The sequence below is a fragment of the Haliaeetus leucocephalus genome, unplaced genomic scaffold (assembly GCF_000737465.1).
Source record: "Haliaeetus leucocephalus isolate CR32 unplaced genomic scaffold, Haliaeetus_leucocephalus-4.0 Scaffold751, whole genome shotgun sequence".
NCBI lineage: Eukaryota > Metazoa > Chordata > Aves > Accipitriformes > Accipitridae > Haliaeetus > Haliaeetus leucocephalus.
This window is the reverse complement of record NW_010973187.1, coordinates 7,605,321-7,628,996: the sequence shown is the minus strand read 5'-3', so window position 1 is coordinate 7,628,996 and position 23,676 is coordinate 7,605,321. Positions and strand designations below refer to the sequence as shown.

Sequence of the window (23,676 nt, the reverse complement as noted above, 5' to 3'; positions counted from 1 at the left end):
TTCTGGCATACTACGGTGTCACCGAGAGATGGATGTTAAAAAGAATGGCTCTCAGAAGATGTTAATTTCTCAATGTATGAAGTGTCTTTCGTGACCATCAAAAAAAATTTAAATTGTAAATAGCCTACATTTGAAGTAAGTTCAGGAAGTGAGAAAATGAAGTGTGGTGGAGCGTAACCTACTGCCCAGTCATCAATGGTCACAGGGACAGCACTAACAGAACATGTTTAAAGTCCAGAGACTAAGCTATGGAAAAGCCAAAATTAGGCTAATAAAAATGGGTGTTTGAGAACTGTTAATAGAACAGTTTTCTGTTAGAAAATATTTCACTACTCGGTAAACAAATAGATAAAATACATAAGCTATCCCACATTAATTCTGTCCAAATATTCCATAACATGTTATTGAAACATTTCACTTTGATTTCAATAAGTACTTTAGTTTGCCTGTATTTTGATTTTTACATGGAAGTATCTTGTGACAGAATGAATCAGTCAAAACGGTGATTGAAATTAGTTCCTTAAATCCTGGTGAAATAGGACTGAATTCTGTTTCAGTATTTTTCAAATAAAAACAGTTATTTGGAAGCTGCATGTCCGGTAGTCTTAATAAAATTAAACTACTTTGCATAACTAAAAGTGTCTGAAAGTTTGCGTTCTCGCAATAAAATGCAATTTTGACAACCACCATTTGCATTCTGTGTGCAGGATTTCTCTCCCAACTATGCTTTAATTTAAACAGAATATATGGATTTAAATCAAAACGGGCAGACTCAGAAATATGCTGGATATTACTAAAAGATATAGCTCATTGCATTGGTTTTTTTCTTTTTTACCATCAACCATAGAAAGCTTTATTCCAAGCCTGATCACACTTTCAGTTACAAAACATGTGGCAAAAAATAACAGTTAACACGCAAGATCTGCCATATTTCTACTTGCCTCTCACACTGGATTTTCCACATTGAGGGATGGAGAATAAACCTTTCCCATTTTTAACATAATGAATATACCTAATGGTAGCAAATAAAGGTTTTTATTATTTTTAATTTCATTTCACAAATCTTTTACTCTCCCCAAGCCACCATTTTTTTTAGTGCAACAATCCAGCACAGTGCTAGTTGCTGAGGTATACATGGTTAAATTAATTTCACCTTCAACCGAAACCGCAATGTTTTCCCTCCCTCCTTTTTTTCCTGTTTTAAAGGTAATGAAAGCTGTATATTCACCAATTTACATTTCTAAAAATAACCCCATTCTAGAGTAAAGAATGGTTTTGTGATAGGCTGTAAAAAGCAATAGCCTTATCTTTTATCACCCATAGAACTCCTGCTGTACTTTTTTTTTTTCTTAAAATATATTTTGTGCAAAATTAAGTTCTGTGTAGGTCTGTACCATAATTTGGAAAAAACTGTGTATAAAATGTACTTAATTTTTAAAAACAATCCCAACATCAAACAACAGAGAAAGAAGAAACAGATCAGATGCAGCTGAAGTTTTCACATGAGAAACTAAATATAGTATGTTCTTAAAGCTCCAGTAACACATTCTTTCAAAAACCAGAATGCACTTTGGTCATTATTAAACGTTAGTACAGAGGCAAATAAAATACAAAATGCTTGTTTGTGTTGCTTTATATATAAAAATATTTTTATACCACATAAGTTTAAGATACATTACTTCAAATCTTTCAAGATTCTAAAGATTAGCAAACATAGTGCAATGTCCAGACACTCGTCACCTAATTACTTGTCATTTTTCAATATGAAGCCACTATTTTAGAAACATAAAATGTAAGAATACTTGTGTCTGGTGATATTAATCCTCCCAAAATAATTTGTAGATGGAAAGTTTGTTCCAGGTAACTTAATTCTGCACGGGTGAACATGTATTTTTGTCACACTGAAGAACCATGAGTCAATACGACTGGTCCATGTGGGAGGCAGGGATAGAAGGCAGCGGGAGAGATGGGAAAACCAAGCCTGGGAAACCCCAGGGAATGACCCCTGCTGGGGAGGAATGGGAGGAAAGGAGGTTATTTGAAGACACAAATCTGCTGAATACCAGGCTTCAGGAGCTCTGCTGCTCACCAGAGGAACTTGTTTTCTGTGTTTAACTGCTCTTAAACTTCAATGTGGTATGAATGGCATATACTATAGTGTACAAGAGGAGAGCATCTATCTACCTTATGCTCAGTCATTCATAGCATTCCTTTCACCAGTAAATCTTTCGCTTGTTTAAATATTCAACATATAATATATACTGCTCCATAGTTCACCATAATATATTCCAATCAATATACATTTATATGTATATATATAAAGTTTCTCATTAAAAGTAACAATAAAAAGTGCACATATTGAGCATGCACAGTCAGAGCTGCGCAGAACAGCCCAGTATTTCAAATAAATACAATATTTAATTTTATCAAAATATCATACAGCATGGTAACCATTTACAATTATTGCTCTAATAAAAGTGTTATCAAAGAGCACTTGTTGACTTGTTATATAATACCTTATTAATATCCCAGGATATTTAAACTGCAGCCTATATGAGTTTAGATCCTGGAATTACTCAAAATATCCAAAATTCCCACTTGCTTCTAATAGCAATATAAAGTAATTCTGCTACCTGTCATACTGTATTGTCAGTACTTTATTTTTTTGTATGTCTCACTTTTCTATTGCAACCAAACATCTACTGATGTTATGTTGTCCTCATAAATGATTGGTGCAAATTAAATATTCTAAGCAATTTTACCACAGTATCAAAAATCAAATTACTTCCATATAGCCTTAGTGTAACTAAAGATGTTCAGCATTGGCTTCAGCTTTAACAACAGATAAAGTAATTTAGTGTAATCAATTTCCAGGACTTGGAGTTCTCAGACACAGTTTTTGACCCTTGCCAAATCTGACCCTTTCCAAAACTAAACAAATAAGTTTGAAAATAAAATATAAAATGTCAACTAAAATGAACATAAAACAGTGAGAAGATGAAATAAATACAAAGATTGCACAAGACAGATGTAAACACTTCAATTTTCCAAACGACATCCTTGAAGAGGTTGTAGCATCTGAAATACAGATTCAGTGGCTGCTTTGAGGCAGTTTTGTCAATCAATGAGCTTTTCTGTAACACTGTGTTATCTCATCTTCTTTATATGTTGTCAAGATTTGATCTTCCAGAGCTGGAAAAGTTCGAGCAGTATATCAACATTATTTCTCATCTCATCTTTCTGTTTACCAGAACTGCAATACCACCACATTTTTTTTTCTTATTGCATTTGCTGCATATAATACACAAAATAAATTTTACATTTGTTTACTTCTAATAGGAAAAAAATGGGTAGATGTAAGCAAATTCAATAGCCAACTAAGGGCTTTGTGCTACAAGCTTGTGGAAACTAACATGCCTCATAACCTGAATCTTGAAATAGTTTCCAGAGTTTGTAGTTCAGAGGGGGCCAGAGAGTAGGACCTAACAAGATAGTCCTTCAGCCATGACGAAATGACACTGTGTAAGATTGGTCACGGTAATACTGTATCTACTGTAATACTTTACTGCGGTGCAAGACAAGGATAGCATGCATCTTTCTGCATCCCTTAAAGAGCGAGGAATTCAAGAGCGAAATCAGATCTGGGATATGAAGAAAAGTTACATAAGGTCTTGTACTTATGTGTACGAATGTCTCTGTATTTATGTCTAAGAATTCTTGATAATTATGTGTCCCAAATGTAGTCAGAAAGCCACAAAAAGGCAAAAAAATGTTAAAAGGGCTGCTTGGACAAATATATCATTACTTTTCTCATATAGCTTAAATATCCTAACCATTTTCAAACAAAAATATGTTCTAGTTAATACAGTTCAGAATTCATTAGGCTACAACGTATGATCCATCTATCATAACATTCTGAATGCCATGGCGAAAAAAAAGGATGCTTATCAAGTAGTTACCTTTAGATTAAATCCAAGCAAGTCACTGATGACACCAGATACAGCTGACAGGATGACAACTTGGGTGATATTATAAAGCAGTGGATTCATTGTAAGCCCATATAACCTAAAGGGACTGTCCAGTTCCTAGTAATGCAAAACAACAACATCGTTAAAAAGCAAAAATTACACAAACGGGTTTTTGTTCATATATGTATTGAGTGATATTAGATAGTTTAGGAAGTCTTCAAGTCACAGTAGAGTAAAACATTCTCCTATTCTTCTGCATATAAAAAACAAAATGCAAGAAAATACCCATCACATTAACTGACTGTTGACTGATGGTGTCTAAATAACCCTTCAAAAAACTGGAGGCTACCCATCTACCAATTTGCTCATGAAGCCAGGAAGAGAGCTAGTTTTCCTGGCACCAAGGTGCCATCATTTTAGAATTCCTCATAATTTTCCAGAAATCACCTTCAGTGTTAAAAGAGCTGATAGACAATAGAATCAGAAAAACCAAGAAAACAAAGATTTTCCAGTGACAGAAGACTACCTGTTATGAAAAATTAACAAAAATGTCTTTCCTAATGCAATTCCTCTCCTTTTCCATTAATTTTGAGAATAATTACTGATGAACATAGCCAGAAAAGGAAGATAAAGGAAAAAAATATCAATAACCATTTAACTGCCAATATTTTACTTTTTTATTGGAAGGATCAAAAACTTAGCCAAAATTTATCTGCAACAAAACTTGAACAAAGAGGCTATTTCACCAGTTTTCAATTATTGGTGTGTGAATAAAGTCACCCAAACTTTTCTGGCCTAGAAATATGTCAAATAAAGGAAGAAAAAAACAGTTTTAAAATATAATACTGAATTATATAAAGCATAACAACTATCACTGCTTTGGTCATTTATATTTTATAGCTTTAAAAATTCAGCTTCATTTCTCTCCTGCATTACATCCTGGGGCTCGAACAAGGCCTTCTAAGCCCTTTTTTAATAAAGGGGTTCAGAGCTCTGACTCTTTTTCAAAAGAGGTGAAATAAGAATGAACAACCTTTTCATTTAGATGTAATGTGGTATAAAACTCTGCTGCAAATACAAAAGATAAAAAAAGGACTTGATTCTGAGAAGTGCAGCAGAGAAATTATTTAAGGAAAAAGTTTAGATTTTGGATTCATCTTACTAGTTTGGGGACTAAGAAAATAGTAAGAATATTCAACATAATATAGTCTTCAATAAAAGCTTAAGGATCAAAACGTCCAAAACCAAATTAAAAAAAACAACTCCATTTAGCTACTGGGCATGAAATACATAATTGCGTTGATCACTGACTACCATGAACTCATTTAAAGCTCATACTATACTAGGTGGCTTGGAAATCCCACCTCACTTTTGGGCACATTCTCACAGTAACTAAGTGATGGCCTGGGTCTGGGATTTGTGCCACAAAAGCCAAGTCCCCTGTTGGAAAGGCCATGTCAGTTGATACATTTCTGGAAAGACTAAAACATGAACATGTTTTTGAAAACACTGAGAAAAGTATGAAAAAGACTGAAGTGAATCAGATCCAAGAGGTGATCAGCATCCTGCCACCAACAGCAGGTACTTCTCACCCTACCTACATTCTCACAGCACACAAACATTTCAACTCATGAGATACTCTGAATCTCTTGTGTTTTGTCTAGTCTAGTTGTCCAGCCTCTCCCTGAATCCAGATAACCTTTCTGCATCCAGTGTCCTTTGACCAACAGTTGCACAAGTCTGCTACCTGATGCACAGAGAATACGTCCTTTCGTTTGTTCCAAAACCAGGTCCTAAAAGCTTTGTGGTCCCTTATTCTTATACCAAGAGATACAGTCAATAACTGACTTAGCCAGGCTCTCCATATCGCTGTACTGTAACTCTCAGCTTAAGCTGTTGCTTTGTCAGCTTTGAGTCCTTGCTGACTCAGTCAGTCCTCTCGTGGAAAGCGCTGCATACTTTTTTTGCGATAAGGGGACCACACACACTGTTAAAGGTGTGCAGGTGGGGAGAATTACTCAGCTGACTAGAAGAAATACTCCACCGTCCCAGCTACTAGCTGTCTAGATTAAACAGAGTTTAAGCTTCATTTTAAGAACTGCTCCTTGGCACGCAGGAATCAACGGGGTAAGGGACCAGAATTCAGTGTGTGGTAGAATGAGGCAGCAAGGTCTTAAAGCACCACTATATGCAAGAAACCTCAACTGTTTCTCTTAATAGGCTTGAATTTTCCTGACTGCAGAGGAAAGGTATAATGGCATTGAAAGATATGGTTCAGGTTTACTGTATGATAACCCAGCCATTCCCTCTACTGATGGGGATCTCTGCACATGGAATCAGTATCAGTTGTGCTATACCCAAACATGGAGGGAGGGGTGTGTGGATTGAAGGAAATTTATCTGAGGGAGAGGAAAACACTTTTACATTTGCCAGTCATTCCTGGGGAACTGTTCTACATGACCACTCTATCTTGGACTAAATGAAGAAGTTGATGCCCTGAAGGAGAGATCAAAACACTGTTGCTACCTTACTTCTGAACCCAAGAATAGCAAATCAGCAGCATCTCTAAGAACTTTACCATAACAGCAAAATATATAATAAGATCCAAATGCTGAAAGCTGAAGATAGACAAATTTAATTTTAAAATAGTTTACACAACTGCAGAAGTGATTAAGCACTAAAACACCATGCCAAGAGAAGTGGGGAGGCAAGTCATTAATTTGTTTTTTGTGGTGTCAAGACTGGCTTCCTCTTTTAAATGCCACTTTAGTCAATTTTAAGTTTTATACTGTTAATTTTAGTGTAAAAACACATCAGGAATACTAGATCTATTTAATTTTATTTGTTCATAAAAGCCAAACCTAAAATAAAAAAGTTTTTCAAGTGTTAAATTTATCACTTTTATTGGGCATTGAGGTAACCCTTAAGTAAATTTTGGATTAGAGAAATGTTTAGTCTGAAGGACAACGAGACATTTCTGGAGCAAGAATTAAGCTTCCAGACAACTGAAAGAACAAAACAGCTTGTTTCCCAAATTATGACAGATCTGTGAGTTTGAAAGAAGAGAACTCCTCAGCAAATGCAATTTAGAATCAATTGTGTCTTCCCAAGAACCTCAACCACTGCTTTGTTAATAATAACAGTAACAAGTTTAAAAAAAAAGCCCTTAGCATGTCCATGCTCTAGCTCCAGATGAGTGAAAGTAAGATGACTTTTCCTCTGCAGAATTCTAGAAACTGGGAGTAATGAAAAAAAATTCATGTTCTCTCACCACGAAGAAACATCTTCTACCCTCCAAATATAGTTAGCTGGCAAACATGATAATATTGCATAAGCAAAAAACCTTTCTACTCATCAGCAAAATTCCATGCAAAAAAAAATTTGCCAAATAGTTCAAGGGCACAGCTAACAAATATTTGAATTACATTAAATGAAATCCGTATCTTTAATTCACTTATAAATGGGCCTATGTAACAATTGCTCTCTGTCTTCCAGAAAGATTCTTCTATGACAGTAAGTAAAGAAGACATCAAGTATAATCCAGTTTTAATTTGAAATGCTAACCACTGACAGTTTTTAAGAGGAATTATTTTTGTGGAAGAATACAAATCCTCCAGCAGCTTATTACTAGAAACAGATATCGACACTCAGAACAGACAACAAAACTGCATCATTTATTTCCCAAGGGTTCACCATCCTGTCTATCCCGAAGTACCTTCTCTCACATTGCTCATATGCTGTTAAAGAATAAAACTCACTGCACAGAATAATAATTTGTAATCCACAATGATGGCAACATAACAGACCGTAGTATATGAACAAGTAGCATCGCTGTGAAAGAGTTACACAGCAGATTTAAACCAGAGCATACCGTACTGCCTGCAGAAGTAGCACAAGTGACTCATTAAGCAATCTATTCTACTTCTTAGTTATATATAATACGGTAATACTATTTTAATTCTTACCTTCAATAACTTAGTAGCAAGTTTTAAAACATTGTTCACTAGTGTCAGTTCCTCCTTCTTATTAGGCTTTTTCTCCATTTTCAAGTACAAGTTTATCTGATTTAAAAAAAATACAGGTATCAGAACTTATTCAGAATTTAAAAGAATTCATTTGGAAATACTTCATATAAAATGAAGGGATTACTCAGCAGCCATATGATAGACAGCAATGACATGTCTGCAAGCAAGCAAATTTTTTGCTTCCTTTTTAATGTTTAAGAACAAACACTGGCTCAGTACCACAAGAAAATACAGTGGTTTATGATATAACAAAATATATTTGACACTATTATAGCAACAACTTTAAAGTTTAGTGTAATCTACAAATTAGGCAAGAAAAAATACTACATATGTAAGGTTTGCATATTTTTTTTTCCTCCTTCAATAATTGCCTGAGGTTTGTCAATTCCATTTCCAGGTTTTTATACTAGTATGCAGACCTTAAAATGCTTAAAATCCCCCAAAGTTATTGAATAGACTGAAATGCCAAAACATAATTCTGCTGAAGTGTAATTTCTTTTAAAAGATTTTAGTACAACTGAGTACTTCATGAGCCCCTTGAGTGCGGGGGGGGGGAATCAATCTTTCCAGTGCCCTAAAATATTTGAAAAATTATTAAACTCTTCATTGCTGTAGAAGAACAGTACATTGATCATTTAAACACTTCGATGATTCAGACTTTTTTAAGGTCATTGTTTCTGAGAAAGTTTAGTTAAGAGTACAAATTAGCTCTCTTTTGGCCTTCTAGCAATTTTGAAACATCAGCCTTCATTCTCAAATGACCTATCTTTGATATCCTAGACCAGGCAAAGGTTAGTTTTTCTTTTTTATTGCATAACAAAAGCAAATCAAAGGAAAAGATCTTGAAAACTGTGAACTTTATTTTAGGATGACGACCTTCAACAAAATAAAAAATGAACAATTTACCAATATGCTGAGGTAGTCCTTCAGATGACAGAGACTCTTACCAAGCTACAGAAGCAGAGTTGCAGAAAGGAAGTGATGCTATATGATGCTATGATATATTTAACCACCTTGTTGCAAGGTGGTTATTGAAATAAGGGCCACAGACATCTAAACAAAGTAACTGAATATTATCAGAGCTCCCTAAAAAGACCACTGTAAGTCTCCTATACAAGTTAAAAATCAAAAACTACACCTAATATATTCCAAGGCATATTAAGCTCCTGAACTATCTATTTCATTTTAAAGTAGATTATGCTTTTAGAGGCAAAGAGATTCCAGTCTTTAAATATAATACTACCAATTTCAAATATAAACAGGAACAAACTAAGAATAAAGGCTCTGTTTAGCAACTCTGAAAAAATGGTAGGTAATAAACCCTAGGAAGGCTCAAATCTCTTTTAACAGTTACTATGATTTCATTAATTTATGAAAAAAAATCAACATTCAATAACAAAACTTTTAATCAGGAGGGAAGTTTGAATGTGTATATGTACAGCCATCTACCATAACTATTCTGAGACTTGAAACTGGCAAGAGGACAACTTTGATCAGACCACACGTCATATTTTACTCAACAAGGAACCACTGAGGCACTTAATTTACAAGACCAATTAAAACACTTTCAGAAGGACTTGAAAAATTACAGGCAAACAGCATACAGTCAAAAAATACCTTGATGTAAAATGATTGATCTTTTAAGTTTCCCATCATGACTCCTAATCATGAAATTAATAGGTTGAATATAAAGCACACAGAAGTGGCTGAAACTTTGCCGACAGAAAGTAGAATTTGCAATTTCATCTTATCCGTGAAGCATTTACATTTAATTTGGGGGTTGAGGCTTTTTTGTCCTTTTGGGGTTTTTGTTGCAGTTTTTTGTTTATTTTAAAGCTTCATTCTCTTTTTAGTAAGCCTAGTAACACTAGTGTGTAATTTTCAAGGCCACCACTTCAGATGTGCTTTTTTAGATCAAGTGTCAGTCAATTGTTTGGGCTTGACCTCTCATGAAAGGCCAAAATGTCAGACTTTCATGAGTCTGTGTGAAGAACACTGTAAATATGCTGTGGTATCTAGCTAGTATGTGAAACCAGTCCAAAATGAGTTCTACTCAGGGTGACGTGTATCCTTTTTATTTTCTGAGAAACAATTGTGAATTCTATTTTGGTTTTCATTTCATAAAGCTCTCAGGCGTTTTGGAGGAAAATGACTTGCAACAGGATAAGCTGCATTCAATATAAATCTAAGTGTTTGATGACATAACACTTTCTGATTTTTTTTTTTTTCCTCCAAAGTTCTGGGGACATAGAGAGAGTGCTTCTTTCAATGTCCATGCTGGCTTAAAATGTTCAAACACTGATTCTCATAAAGAGCATAGCATAGAAGCCTATGAAAGCAAAACAAAGGCTTGAAATTCTTTGTCTCTGTCTTGCTCTGCTCTCTGCATTTTTTTCCAATCCTTACCCCAACATTTCCCTCTGTTTTCATTCCAGAAACAGAAGACATAAACTTCACTGGGACATTAGGCTATTCGTACTCCGAGGATCAACAGAACAATGCAAACCTCTCCAGGCTCAGGAACTCCGAGAGGTTTCACACTGGTGCAAAACATGGCATTCAGTACAAGATAAATAGGCAGTCTGTCTTCTCAGTGTCTAGCCTCATCATCTTTAGTAAAGACAGAATGAATTCTCATTGAGCAAAATACGTAAGCAGTCATTTATACCATCTGTCATAAGCTTTACATCCCGACTTTGGGAGACTCAGTTTGGAAGATTTTATTCTCCAACTTGAACACATTTCCTGTAGGAAACCTGTGAAGATTTCTTGAACTGCCTATGTGCCTTGTCCTGAATGCTGTGTTTTGCACCAGTGTAAAACCTCTCCAAGCAGAAAGAGGTTGGTTCTTACCTAACACTAACTGAATATGCTCAGAAAACTATCAGCAGTGCCAGGCAGAGCAGAGAGGGAAGTTTGCAGTACAAATGCCGACTAGAACATTCCTGAGAAGAAAAGTACGTAGACCCAAAGCCAACCTTGACAGATGACTGAAAGCAAAAGTTTCCAAGGAGTCTAGAGGAGACTATATGTAACCCACACAACCCAGCAGTCAAAATTATTGGGCTGGAAACAGTGACCCACTTTGTAGAGGGTAAGTTTGTTTTCAAATCTTTTACTCTCCCATCCAACACTTTGAGAGCTTGGGTTTCTTTTTCCTATTTAAAAGCTACTTTTTATGTTTGTGTTCTGTTAGGTCTCAAATTATATCAAATGACATATACTGGTATCTCTAAGCCCACTCACTTAAAGAGAAATTGGGATATGGCCATCTCTATTTAAAATTTATATGGAAAACTAAGTCACACACTTCTCACAGAAATTGAACTTCAGGTTGTAAAGTGTTGTTTCACTACACCATAATTAACTCCCTAATCCAGGCTATTTTAATACATCTAAAATGCACACCTGGAGACCTACGAGATGAACGACTTGTTTAGATATAAAAGTACAGGTCTATACAAATTCTCACCTGCTCAGTAAGTAATATTGAGGTATTGCTGTACTTTTTACTGGTTTCAGATCCAAGAGTAACAAATCTTAAGAGAAAAAGAGTTAGTGAAATGCACCAAATTACAAGTTCCCAATTGTAGTGACAATCAAGGAAGATCTCATGCATGTGAAGCAGCTGAAAACAAAAGAGAAAAAAAAAATTAATTCAAAGTAGTAATTACATTACAACATAAGAAAATAATTACATATCTCCCCAACTCCAATAAAAATTTCCCAGTAATAAGTATATGGATTGTTAAAAGATTTTTTAATCATAATTTAAAATCAACATTGTGTCAAAGATATGAGGTTTCATAAAAGATACGTTCTGAAAGGCTCAATCAGAATTTAGACACATCTTTTTTTCATATCCCTAAAGCAAGAGAAAAAAAATATACACTCTAAGACAATTTTAAACTCATGTTCAAACTTGCAAAAACACTACATGGGATAAAAAACAAAATATACCCTCAAATGTATTGAATTATATAGAAAATTGAATCCAAGCAGAGTTACTGCTAAATTATATTCTTATTAAAATATTTACAGTTAGCTACCAGGAAAACACATTAGCATTAACTAGGGAAGAAAATGGGGAAAAAAAATACAACCAGAAGCCATTCAGAAGCTTCCCCGTATTCTGAAACAGAAGCTCAAGGAAAAATCTTAAGCAGTAAAAATTCTTTAAACATAGATTTGCTTAGTAAAAGATATTCCACTAGAGGGCAGGCTAATATAGCCAACAATCTTGTTTCATCATCAAAGGTCAATCTCAACTGTCTTTGCAAAAGTGTGTTTTGATGCAAAATGTTGGGGGGGGGGGCGGGAAGAAGCTGTCTTCCAAAATCCACAATGGAAAATGAAAGAGGACACAGATTTTTAAAGTAATAGTAATATCATGTTAGGAATTATGCTATCAATAAGTTTCTTTAGCTCTTAGAGAGTAATATTCTAAAGTAGATAAAATTAACAATACAAAATGGAGCTTAATCTTATGAAAAGCTGTAACAGCTGCTACTGAATTTTCACTGTGGTCTTTTAACTTAATAGGAATCACCATGCAAAAGGCACTCAAAATTATTTTAAAAACTATTTAAGTCATGGCTGTTACTGTACAAGGAAGATTTCCTCACCTGTGCACAACAGATAAACACAACTGAGATAGTCAATAGGAAGGCAGATGAAACTATTACATCAACTGAGCGTTGAGGACCTCGACGCTGAAAATAAAGGATATACATATATGTGAAAACCTACCCAATCAGTGTTGATACTTAACATATCCAGTTAGATTCACACCTTGAACCTATGTTTCATCATGGCTTGCAATCTGGCAATCTAAGTTCCAAACACCATATTAGATTCTAATAATATCACTACATTTGAATACTCCTAAAGGCATGGGAGATTAAATCAGATGCAAGCATTTAAAGATAACTATGAGAAAAGCAAATGTTCACCACTTCTTCAGTCAACTCCTTCATGATGTGAAGAAACTTTCATTTAGGCAGCATTACCTGACATAACAAATTCAATATGGCACTCAGCTTTAACTCCAAAAATGAAACCAGTGCTAAAAAAAGATTTTTGGACATCAGATCACCACAGGATATCAAGATATAATTTCACATGATTGGTACTTTCCATTACTTGCATCTTTTTGACACACAAAAATTGTAGCTGTAAATCACTGCCCATTGAGGTCGGTGCAATAACACAATTCTCTCCCCCACTACAAGGCAGAAAACTGGGAAACAAACACACTTGTCTTGAAAGGTGCAAACTCACTGTTTTTAACCATTTTTTTCTTGCTTACTGGTACAATGAAATGTTTCTACCCACTGAGCTTTTTTCTTGTTTGTTTTTTTTTTTAATTAAAGAATTAAACATCCTGTGCTGCATTGAAACATGTACAAGTTATAACAGACATTTATTTCTCAATTTTGTTCTCCAGACATGCTACTAATTGTATAAACATGAGAAGAATGGGAGATGTACATATGCAAGATATAACCTTGGAACTTGGAGAAAGAGATAGAAAGAAAGAATTTTCTTTCAGTAAAAAAAATGTATAAGTGCAAATTACTACTGCAGGTATGCATGCACTACTTCTATACTGAGCCAGACTGTTTTGCCTGGGCAAGACTTAACATGTGTGCATACCCCAGCTCACATCTTCACAGGTGGACACATATATAGACACGTAATATGCAAGTGTATTTTGAACAAATACTATGCCAGCAGCACCACTGCAAGAAGGCAGGCTTGCTCCTTAGCTGCTTGTCTCCATTCCTTTCCCTGTGCTAGCACAGGCATTACAGAGCTGCCCAGTGAACCAAGTAAAGCAACGATGGAGGTGAAAATTACTGTTCTTGACTGGTTATTTTTCAGCTGGGTCAGTTCCCTATGCACCTACCTCTGACCACTGTTTGATTGCTTTTTTCTTAGCCACATAATTATACAAATGTTTCTGGTAGCATAAGAAAAGATGGAATACATAGATGTGGTTTTGAGGAAAGAAGGCAAGACACTCTCTCCACAACAATGCTATCATATACAGTCTTTAAAGCATCAAAACTACATTCTATTGTCCAAGTAATGTTATCCTCCTCTCCTCCCACCCAGCAACATGTTACAAAGAAAAAGATACAAGTCTCTCAAATGCAAAGTTTAACAGGTACCACTTTTTTTACAACCTCCCCAACAGATACTTCTGTAACACAAGGGGTGTTGTAAATGAATTGCCTCAATTCCTCTTAAAATGATGCACCTTTCAAATTTAAGATTGTGCTTTACATTAAATTTCACTTGCTTATAGTTCCTGCTTTCCACACTCTGCAGTCTCCACACCATAACTTCTCCATATTTTCATAATCCTTTACCTACTTTCTAAAAACTATTGATAGCAGATTTCATCTGATGTTCTTAATTACTGTTGGAAAGCAGCATAGGCGCAAATACGGGGATTACCACCACTAGCAAGAGCTTGTCAGTTGCCATGCACCAAAAAAATGGTTCTATAGAAACCAAATAGGGAAAAACCTAGCTTCATCTGAGTTGAATTACCTAATGCAGAGAGAAAAATGGAAAAAAAACTTGGGGGAGACGGGAGACGATAAACAATCAACCCTGAGTTAGATAACATGGATCCTTTCACAAAGAATGACCAAAACGCTCTGGCTTGAAAAGATCATTAGAGAGATATAAGGAGATTACTCAAATATGAGCTGAACATAAAATAGAGGGATCAGAATGTCTTACAGATAATACTTGGGCATAATTTCTAGCTTCACCTGGCACATATACACTCACAGCACAAATATGCAAATAACTGTCTTGCTTCATAAATTCCTTCTGTGTTAATGACACTAGTTGGTGGGAATCCTAAAATAAGGTATTGTCCTGATTATACTACAAGTGGTCATTTTTACCCAACATATTCACCCAAGAGACTTTCCTGCTAGCATTAATAAGACAAAACTCCAACTCTGAACACACTCACACTTTACTGTAAGGTAAAGAATATACATTTACTTTCTCACACTCTGGCAGCTGGCACACTGCTGGCCCAAAGTTACTAAAATGAAATGTATGGGGCACGTGCACCAATAGGGGTAAGTGCATAGGAAGAAAAATTCAGACTAGAATACCAACCTTCCATTAATGGCATGAAATACTTTATATACAATGATAGCAAAAATATACATTATTTTACCTTTAGATAGGACCTGAGAGAAAGCCACATTTTTATGTTCTGTACTTTCTTCAATCGGAAGTGAGGAACCTCCGATTTTCTTGCCCTTCTGGCAGATGTTAGATGACCAAAAAGTTTGGCAAAAAGCAGCCTCTGCAGAGAAGAAAAAAAAATTACTTTAACTGTTAACTGATTTTCAAGGGCACTAAAAAGAAAATGGAGATGAGGCTTCAATTAATATGTCAAAGTAACATACAATGTATCAGTGTAAATTAAAATACATTAATATAGTGCAGAAATAAGAATAGAATGTTACTAAAAAGAGGAGATACACTGAAAAGTTTTAAAAGTCTTCATATTGTAATGATAAACAAAATTTAGCTACACTTTTAGTTCCTTTCTTCAAATTCCAGACAACAGATCTGCTATGCTCTTAAAATTTGGGAGAAAAATCAAACCTGCCAGTCATTTACATTAGAGAGTGCCTGTATCACAGAAGTTCCTTCCAAGAGAAATGATTATTAGAAACAGGTTAATTCTGTTCTACTGTGTTAAATCACATATTTTGGCTACAATTTGAGAAAAGAAAGTATAAACATTTTTCTTTTGTGGACCAGTAGGTATCTCTACTCTGCAGCTAGTAAGGGATATTGATACTCTCTTAGAAGTTTAAATTACAATAACAAGAAATAAATTAATAGATGTATTACTTCAGATAGCAGCTCTCACGGTCTCCAGCTGTGGGACTGATCTACCAGAAAAGCAAGCAGAGCTCTTGACTAGGGTCTGGACTGAACCGTTTTGAATTAAACTGAAGGTTTTGAATGAAACACGCTGGTAGAACAAACTGGAAATTATATAGTTTTTTTATTGAAACTCCTTCTCCTTGGGGAAAACTGAGACAAACTGGGACATGACTAAGAGCTAGATTAATGCACTGAGCCAGAAATCTGAAATAAAGGATTAAAAGGTTTTCCCTCAAAAATGTTCTCCAGGAAATAAGGTCTAGCTACAGAGACTTCAGCCCATTGCAACTGAGTCATCTCCCAAACTGTAAGCCCACTGAAGTATTTGTCATCACTGATCTATGAATCACAGTGCGCTGAAGAAAACAAGTTTAAAATATCCACAAAGTAAAAAAAACCACAAACATTAAACCTTGTTTTGCTTTTGATGAAGCCTCTTGGATTGCTGTTCATACCTGTTTGTATGTCCTCTCTGCTACACATAGCAGAAAAAAGAAAATCCACACTAGAGACACACGGACCACAAAACTTATAATAACCATTGAGAGAACAAGAATGTCTCCATTTGATCCAAATGCAGTCATACAAAGTTCAGTAGCAGAATGTGCAGCCAGTTGTTCCAAATCTTTAGCTTGGGAAAGTCGAAAAACGAATGGCATTAAACCCAAGATTAAAGATATGACATTTCCAAAAATTTGATAACCAATTCCTGGTATATAGCTGTTCACCTAAAACCAAAAGAAAACAAGGTATATTTTTAACTTTGGAATTAATTTGGAATTTCCATAACTAAATTTTTAATGTTACTGCCTTACTACCACAAAGAACACTTTATAACCTGGTAAGTTATATGAAACCCTCAACCAAGCATCTTCACAGTTTACTATTAAGAAAAAGGAAGCCCTCAAAGAGCCCTTAATGCACAGGAACCAAATATGACAAATCATTTAAGAACCCAACAACATAACATTGCAGTTAAAAGACTCCAGTGCATATTCTTATATTAAAAATTCATTCAACACTGAATTAGCAAAGTGTACCAGTCAGGCTGTACTGCTTACATCCTGTATGATGCTCCTATTTATGTTTTAGTTTTAGGTTGTATGTTTTTTAAAGGAATCGAAGTGTTCGCAGTGCAGATAGGACTGGAGTTCTTTTGTGCTGGCTTTTGCTTTGTTATGTTTACTTCTGCTGTGGATTGCACCCAAAACTGTATCGTCTCTGAGTCAGGTACAGAGATCTGAACTAAATTTGTGAATACACTGCTTTTTAACAAGTTGGAGATGGTAAGTATCAACTTGTCAGAATCAGTGATAGTTTTATTAAGCTAAGCTATGTTCAACTCTACAAAATGGCTACATTGTCTATACTGAAAAAGAGTATGACATCAATTAAATACTTTTCCCACTGTTTCCTAAAAAGCAGTACTAGGAAAAAGAAGGGAAGACTAACAAGACATCCCACTCCTCCTCTTAGATGTTTGTTTCCTAAAGAGGAAAGCTTTCTTTTCCAATCCTAACTTTAGTATCCAAATACCCAGATTTGTATATTCCTAACCCAGGATATTAGTTGTCCATCAGAATCAAAGAGATAAATAAGCAAGCACCTAACAATGCAAACACATTTTATTGTGTCAACCCTTAAGATTTGGTATCTATTATCTGTTAGTAGTAAGTAAATCAGAGTGATGTAAGCTGTGGAACAATAACAGATACTTGTCAGTAACAGACACTTAAAAAAAAAAAAAGAAAAAGAAAAAGAAAAAACCCAACATAAACCAAGCTTATTTTTGGTAGTGCTTAGACTTCTAAATACAGTATTTGCATAAAGTAAAAAGAATACTCACTCTGTTCATTATCATACCACTGATTTCAAGCACAGACATATCTGCTTTCTTGCAGTCATTACCTTCCCATACAATTGCACTTATTTTTTCTAGTCCTGGATTCAAACTGTGGATCCAAGGTAAATGACTCTGGGGAAGGCAAAGAATATATTCCATCAGAGATAAAAATCTATTGTTGTGTCACTATGCCTTTGTCAGCAATATGCTGGCAAAAAAACCACTTTAGACTGACACAAATACTGTTATATAGCATTTACTTCTACTATATGTTACTGTATGTTAACCACATTCCTCAGTATCACCCACTTCTTTTCCAAGAAACAGCTGTGAGTACAGAGATCTCTCCTTCCCCATACTTCATTTTCTAATAGTGTTGAGCTACTGTGGTTGAGGATTACTTGGCTTCTATTTTGCTCAAACATGTCAAAGAAGAGAGAGGTATGAAAACAAAGGTCTATTTGTAAGCCATCTTTAATTTTGCCACATGTTTAATGGAATATTTTATTTCTCTGATTATTGTTTTTTACCCTAACATTCTGAAAAGTACTTTTCTCAGGTTGAGCCTAAGGCCAACATTTTTTTTTATTTGCTTTTAATGATATTTGTGTACTTACAATCCTTGTTATGGATAAAGGCCCCCCTATGCTAACTGTATCTGGCAAGACTCAGAGAAAGTGGTAGAATTCTAATCAATACATGCCGCTCCAAGAGCCAAGCAATCCCAGCCTAACATACTGAATGCACTTATGGCTGAGGAACCTTTATGCTAAACAGAGAGTCAAGTGAGAACTGAAGAATCTGGAAAAATATTGAGGCAACAAGTTCTGCTGTGGCCATTTCTTGACTTCCCTCAGCCCTGTCTCACGCCTCTCCCATTCGGGTGATTAAAATTGCTCTCAACTCTGCCTGGTCACCTACCTAGCATTGTGTGCATCAAACTACTGGAAGTGGTGGTGGGTGCTGGAGGGAGGGCAAGGGGAGAGGCGTGATATTATTTTTTAAATTTAATTTATTATTGATTAGAAGTAAAGCTTTTTATTTTATAACTTGCTTTATCGGTATTTATCTGAAATCTTTGTATTCTGCTAAGTACTCAATCATCTCCTCCTTTTTTTTTTTTTCCACTGGATGAAAAAGTTTGGTTTATATTATTAAAACAAGGCAAATATTAGTTGCAAGACTTCTTTAATCACAGATTTCCAAGGTCTCCCTCTAGAGGGAGCATCAACACCAGAAGCTGAAACTCAAAAATCCACATCTACAATCAAACAGAAAAACACTCAACTGCAGAAAAAACAAAGTCAATCCATATACTGCGATTCAACTCCCTATTGTAAGGCTTCCGGTTTAATATTTATATGGAATGTAAGCAAGAAGAACTAAAAATAAACAAAAAAAGCAAAGACTGAATGAAATATAAATTTCTATCTCTTTTGGGGTTTGGAGGGGGGGCAGGGGTTTAAAAATCAACAAATACATCATTTTCAATTCTGACTATGAGTGAAAAGCCTGACATTTGAAATTCTTTTCCTTAGCATTAACACCATCTCTTGCATGGCATTCCTTAGTACTGATGATGCACTACCAACACATATGACATGTTTACCCAGAAGAATGTTTCACATTCTCTCCATCTCTTTACTTAAGTGGTTCAAATTAGCAATGCAATTTAAAGATAAGACTTGTATTACAAATATAACTGGCACTGTGACATCTGAATGGATTTTATCAAATGAAGAATAATGCTTGATTGTTAATGACCAAGTATTAAAAATGGATTATGTCCAACATGAACCCAAGGCAGGCTGCAACTGAAGTGTTGTCCAACAAACCCTAAAATTTTCAGAAATGACTGCCTGTATGTTGCTACAGAATAGCATTAAAGAAGGGAAATTAAATTATTAGCTTTAAGGTAAAACTAGAAATATTATATCTAAATAGAATTTAGACACGTAATACATATGTAACATCATATATATACATTACATATACATATCGAAAATATTAGATACTATGTATCTTTGTTTGCTTTCTGATATATACATTTATATATAAGCAAACAGAAAGATGCCTGATACGTGCTCACAAAAAAAGTAATTCCACTAGAGGAAAAAACCAACCAAACAAAAACAACCCCCAAAACACAACACACACACCCCTCTCCCCAAACCATCTACCACAGAGGAAACTTAAATCAATCAGTATTGTTCTGAACTAGAGCCAAGATTCAAACACTCAAATATTCTGCAGGCTACTTCAGTATATTGTCATATCCTCTTCATTTGACAAATTAATGACTGAGTAGCAGAAATCAAATTTTCCTTGTTTTAATTCTATCAGATCACTCTGGCTTTGTTACTTCCATTTAATATAGAGTTCTTTCTCCCAGGCCTCCTGACATATGATAAAGCTGATAGCACTGAACTTGTGTGTAGTGTAAAAAAATCAAAATTGGTGGATACCAACCTGATGAAATGGGTCATCTCTGTATTCTTTCTTCACACACGGATTCACTTGAGGGCTTTCTACATCTGTCTCACTGGTACAGGAAGAGTGGCACTCCGCACAGTGTAAGAGGTCCTCCCACAGCACGTCTTCGGTTTCCGATTCTGGCCTTGCACTCTCAGAATCTTGTCTGGAGCTTGAACACCGAGAACTGCAGCTAGTACCCGATTTAGGTGTATCCTGAAATTAAAATATGCATTGGAATTAATGCAGCTTTTTTATTCTACACTGTTTCCTGACAGAACAGTCAAAGTTCAAATTAGTGAATCCACATTTATCTGTTTTTTATGTTACAATCCATCATCTTTCTTATCAGAAAGAATTACATGTTTATTGAAGGACTGTCTAAGAGGTTGCACATTTTTAGATGCTGTACGAACAAGCAACAGTCCGTGGTCCCTGCTTTGTTGGGGAGGGGGTCACATAATGAAGAATCAAATCATATTAACTATTAAAAGGAAATAATTAATTTACAGATTTTTAGAACTCATCAATTTAGACTTTAACAGCAATTATCAAGCCACAGACTCCAACTATGTCTCAAACTTCTGATTTTATAAGCTATAAATTAAGCCTCTTTTAAAACACTTTACATCTTCATTATTTTAGTGAAAACGTTAAAGACAAGTGAGGCTTAAAGTCATATACATTGGACTGAAATTGTAATAGAGAAATGCTAGAGAGTGAGAAAAGCATCATTCACAAAGTATTTTAATTTAATTTGACAGTTTGATCTTCTGCCTCTAGTTGTTTGAGCTGAAGTACTTCAGCTACTTATTAACCTCCCCACACAGTAAGGAATCCTTTCTCTAGAAAGGGCAAAGCCCTGGAGGAAGAAGGGACAGATATTTCTAGTCAACCAAGACCTGAGGCACTCAAATAGCCTTTCAAGCAAGCACTGTGGACACAGTTTAACTAGGTTTAGAAGCAGGCTTGATATGTTCCAGAAGTACATTTCTAAATGTAAGAGCCTGTAATAATAGAGGAATTGACTCTCAAAGTCCCCTACAAATCACATACCCCCATCGTTACTCTAACATATCTTCTCAAAGACAGAGTGAGCTTGTTTGAACAGTTATGCATCACGTGTATAGAGGAAAAATAAGCAAGAGTATACATAGCTAATTATGGGTATATGTGTAACCTACATAGTCATACATAAAATTTTAATCATTTTAAACAAACTGTACTTGAGAAACAAGCATGCCTTATGTTCAACTTTTATCTGTATCTTAGATAAAAAAATCAAAATATTAAGTTTGGGACATTCAAATCTCCCCATGCATACATACAAAACAATCTAATGTTGTCTTCAGAACAAGACTACAGAGCTTTAAACTACTTTCTACCATAAACAGAATCCATTTCCTGCAAGACAGGTAAGTAATCTTAAAAGCAGTATCATCCTACTCATCGCTGTCCTCTGGCAGTTTCCGTTCCCTCTTCACACAAAATTTATTTCTTTCTACTAGTTTGAGAATATAAACATTTTTTTACACTGAAAAAAATAATCAATGTTTCAGCAGACCTACTAATTTAATATGATTTGTAACACATTACTATCTTAAGAAATGTTCTTCGTTCTTCCTGCAAATCATGCTTCATGTATTTTACGTAAGCAATTTTGTAAATAAATATGTAGAAAAAATTTGTTCTGAACTCTTTCCCTTTCTTTTACAAAATGAGGGATAAAATCCATGCAGAAGGAGTCTGAACTATTTTTTTTTCTTAAAAAAAAAAAATATATACATATATAATTTATAGAAGGCAGTCACTACCGGGTACCATTGAGTCCTGAAGTTAATAAAATAAGAACATTAAAAAAGCTTGTTCAAGCAACAATTAAGTTGACAAGTAAACATGAAGATAAAAGCAAATGTAGGACAAAAGTTGAGAGTATATCCACTGACTTCACTAATTTATTTTTTTTTTTAATACAAAGAAAGCTTTCACAGATTTGAAAACTATTGTTTCATTTCCTTTGTAATCGTGTGGGGGAGGCGAGTTGGTATGAACAAAGAAAGGCTTCCTCTTTCACGGCATCAGTCAGATAAGTAAATGGGGAACAAGTGTAAAATATTACTGCCAAAGCTACACACAGAGCAAATGTAGTCTCTTCACTTTCTGAAGATATCTACACAGTCTTCCCAAGCTCTGAAGCACTCTATGCAGGAGAAAATATATTTAAGCTGAAAAAAAATTGACTGTGATCATGTCCTTCTGCTTCCTCTTGTCAAGCATTACCAGCTGCACAAGTACACAGTCAAGAGACATCTTCTGTAATATAAAACAAACAGTTCCAAGTATCGACCTATTCAGTTATCCTGAACCAAACATGCATAAGGCATTAAACACTCAAATCAATTAGCCTTCTGGATCTTTTTAAACAAAGTCTGTAAGAAATAAATGAAAGACTAGAAGAGAAGATTATCTAATAATGTTTTTATGCATAGCATTGACTTCAAGGCTTTGCAATTGTTATCAGAGAAAGCAGTATCTGAACCCTTCTAAGGAGATGTTTCTCATATCAAGTAGAAAGCTTACTCATGAGGCTCTGCCTATTAAACCCATCTAAGTGGACTTTTATCAGAGCTGAAATTACTCTTTATGCTCTTTTCTCATAGTACCACTGAAAAAATGGCAATAGAGCCTTTAAAAAAAAATAACGTTCCATACATCTGTTAAGTTAAACACCATTAGCAAAAGAGAGCATAATTTCTTTAAAGTTATAAATAAATAAAAACAAGATAACATATCCCTTTCTCTTTCAATGTCTGAGTCCTTATGATTAAGGACTCTGTTAATATGGAATCTATGAATTCCCCTCTTCTAAGCTATGATGTCATCAAGTCTCTTAAAATTCCAGTATTTTTATGCATTAACAATGTTGTTGAGATTTCATGACAATATTTTAAAGGATTGTTTCAATAAGCATGAGGGAATGAAAACTCAGAGGTAGAGTCAATGAGACTTCTCCACAAGAAGGTTAGTAAATCCAAAATACTAACCAAATGGAAAGGAACAGCAGCATTAGCATGATGAAAATTTGCATGTTGCCAATTACTACTATTTCTGTAACAAATCAAGTTTCCAGAGGAGATAACTGGTGTCAAAAGACAGCAACAGAGCTGGCCATAACCTGCTGCAAGATCTACAGAATATATTTTAGGCTCCTTATAACAAATTGAAAAATAGGATGCAGCTCAAACCAACCAAATAAAAGCCTCTAAATTTCAAAACAGTCATGAAAAAAAAAAAAAAAAATCCCTGTCCCCCACCAGCATGACTTCCAATTAACAGACTCCTAAAATCCAATATAGGAGAAAAAGGGTTGAGGAAAATATATCTATTCAATAAGAAACTAAGAAGTTTTAACAACTTACAGAAAAGAAGCAATGGA

General features: G+C 34.9%; 1 protein-coding gene across 1 annotated transcript in view; it reads right to left on the bottom strand.

The window, feature by feature from the left end:
* Window positions 1-1,018: 1,018 nt before the first annotated feature.
* PHTF2 (putative homeodomain transcription factor 2) overlaps window positions 1,019-23,676 on the bottom strand; it is a 54,902-nt gene continuing 32,244 nt past the window's right edge. The window contains exons 9-17 of the mRNA XM_010580931.1: window positions 20,238-20,456; window positions 17,772-17,900; window positions 16,381-16,653; window positions 15,201-15,332; window positions 12,619-12,705; window positions 11,466-11,621; window positions 7,934-8,029; window positions 3,960-4,085; window positions 1,019-3,192 (exon numbers count right to left, since the gene is read on the bottom strand). Of these exons, the coding sequence (XP_010579233.1) occupies window positions 3,172-3,192; window positions 3,960-4,085; window positions 7,934-8,029; window positions 11,466-11,621; window positions 12,619-12,705; window positions 15,201-15,332; window positions 16,381-16,653; window positions 17,772-17,900; window positions 20,238-20,456 (1,239 nt within the window). The 3' untranslated portion in view covers window positions 1,019-3,171. The remainder of the gene's footprint in view (window positions 3,193-3,959; window positions 4,086-7,933; window positions 8,030-11,465; window positions 11,622-12,618; window positions 12,706-15,200; window positions 15,333-16,380; window positions 16,654-17,771; window positions 17,901-20,237; window positions 20,457-23,676) is intronic.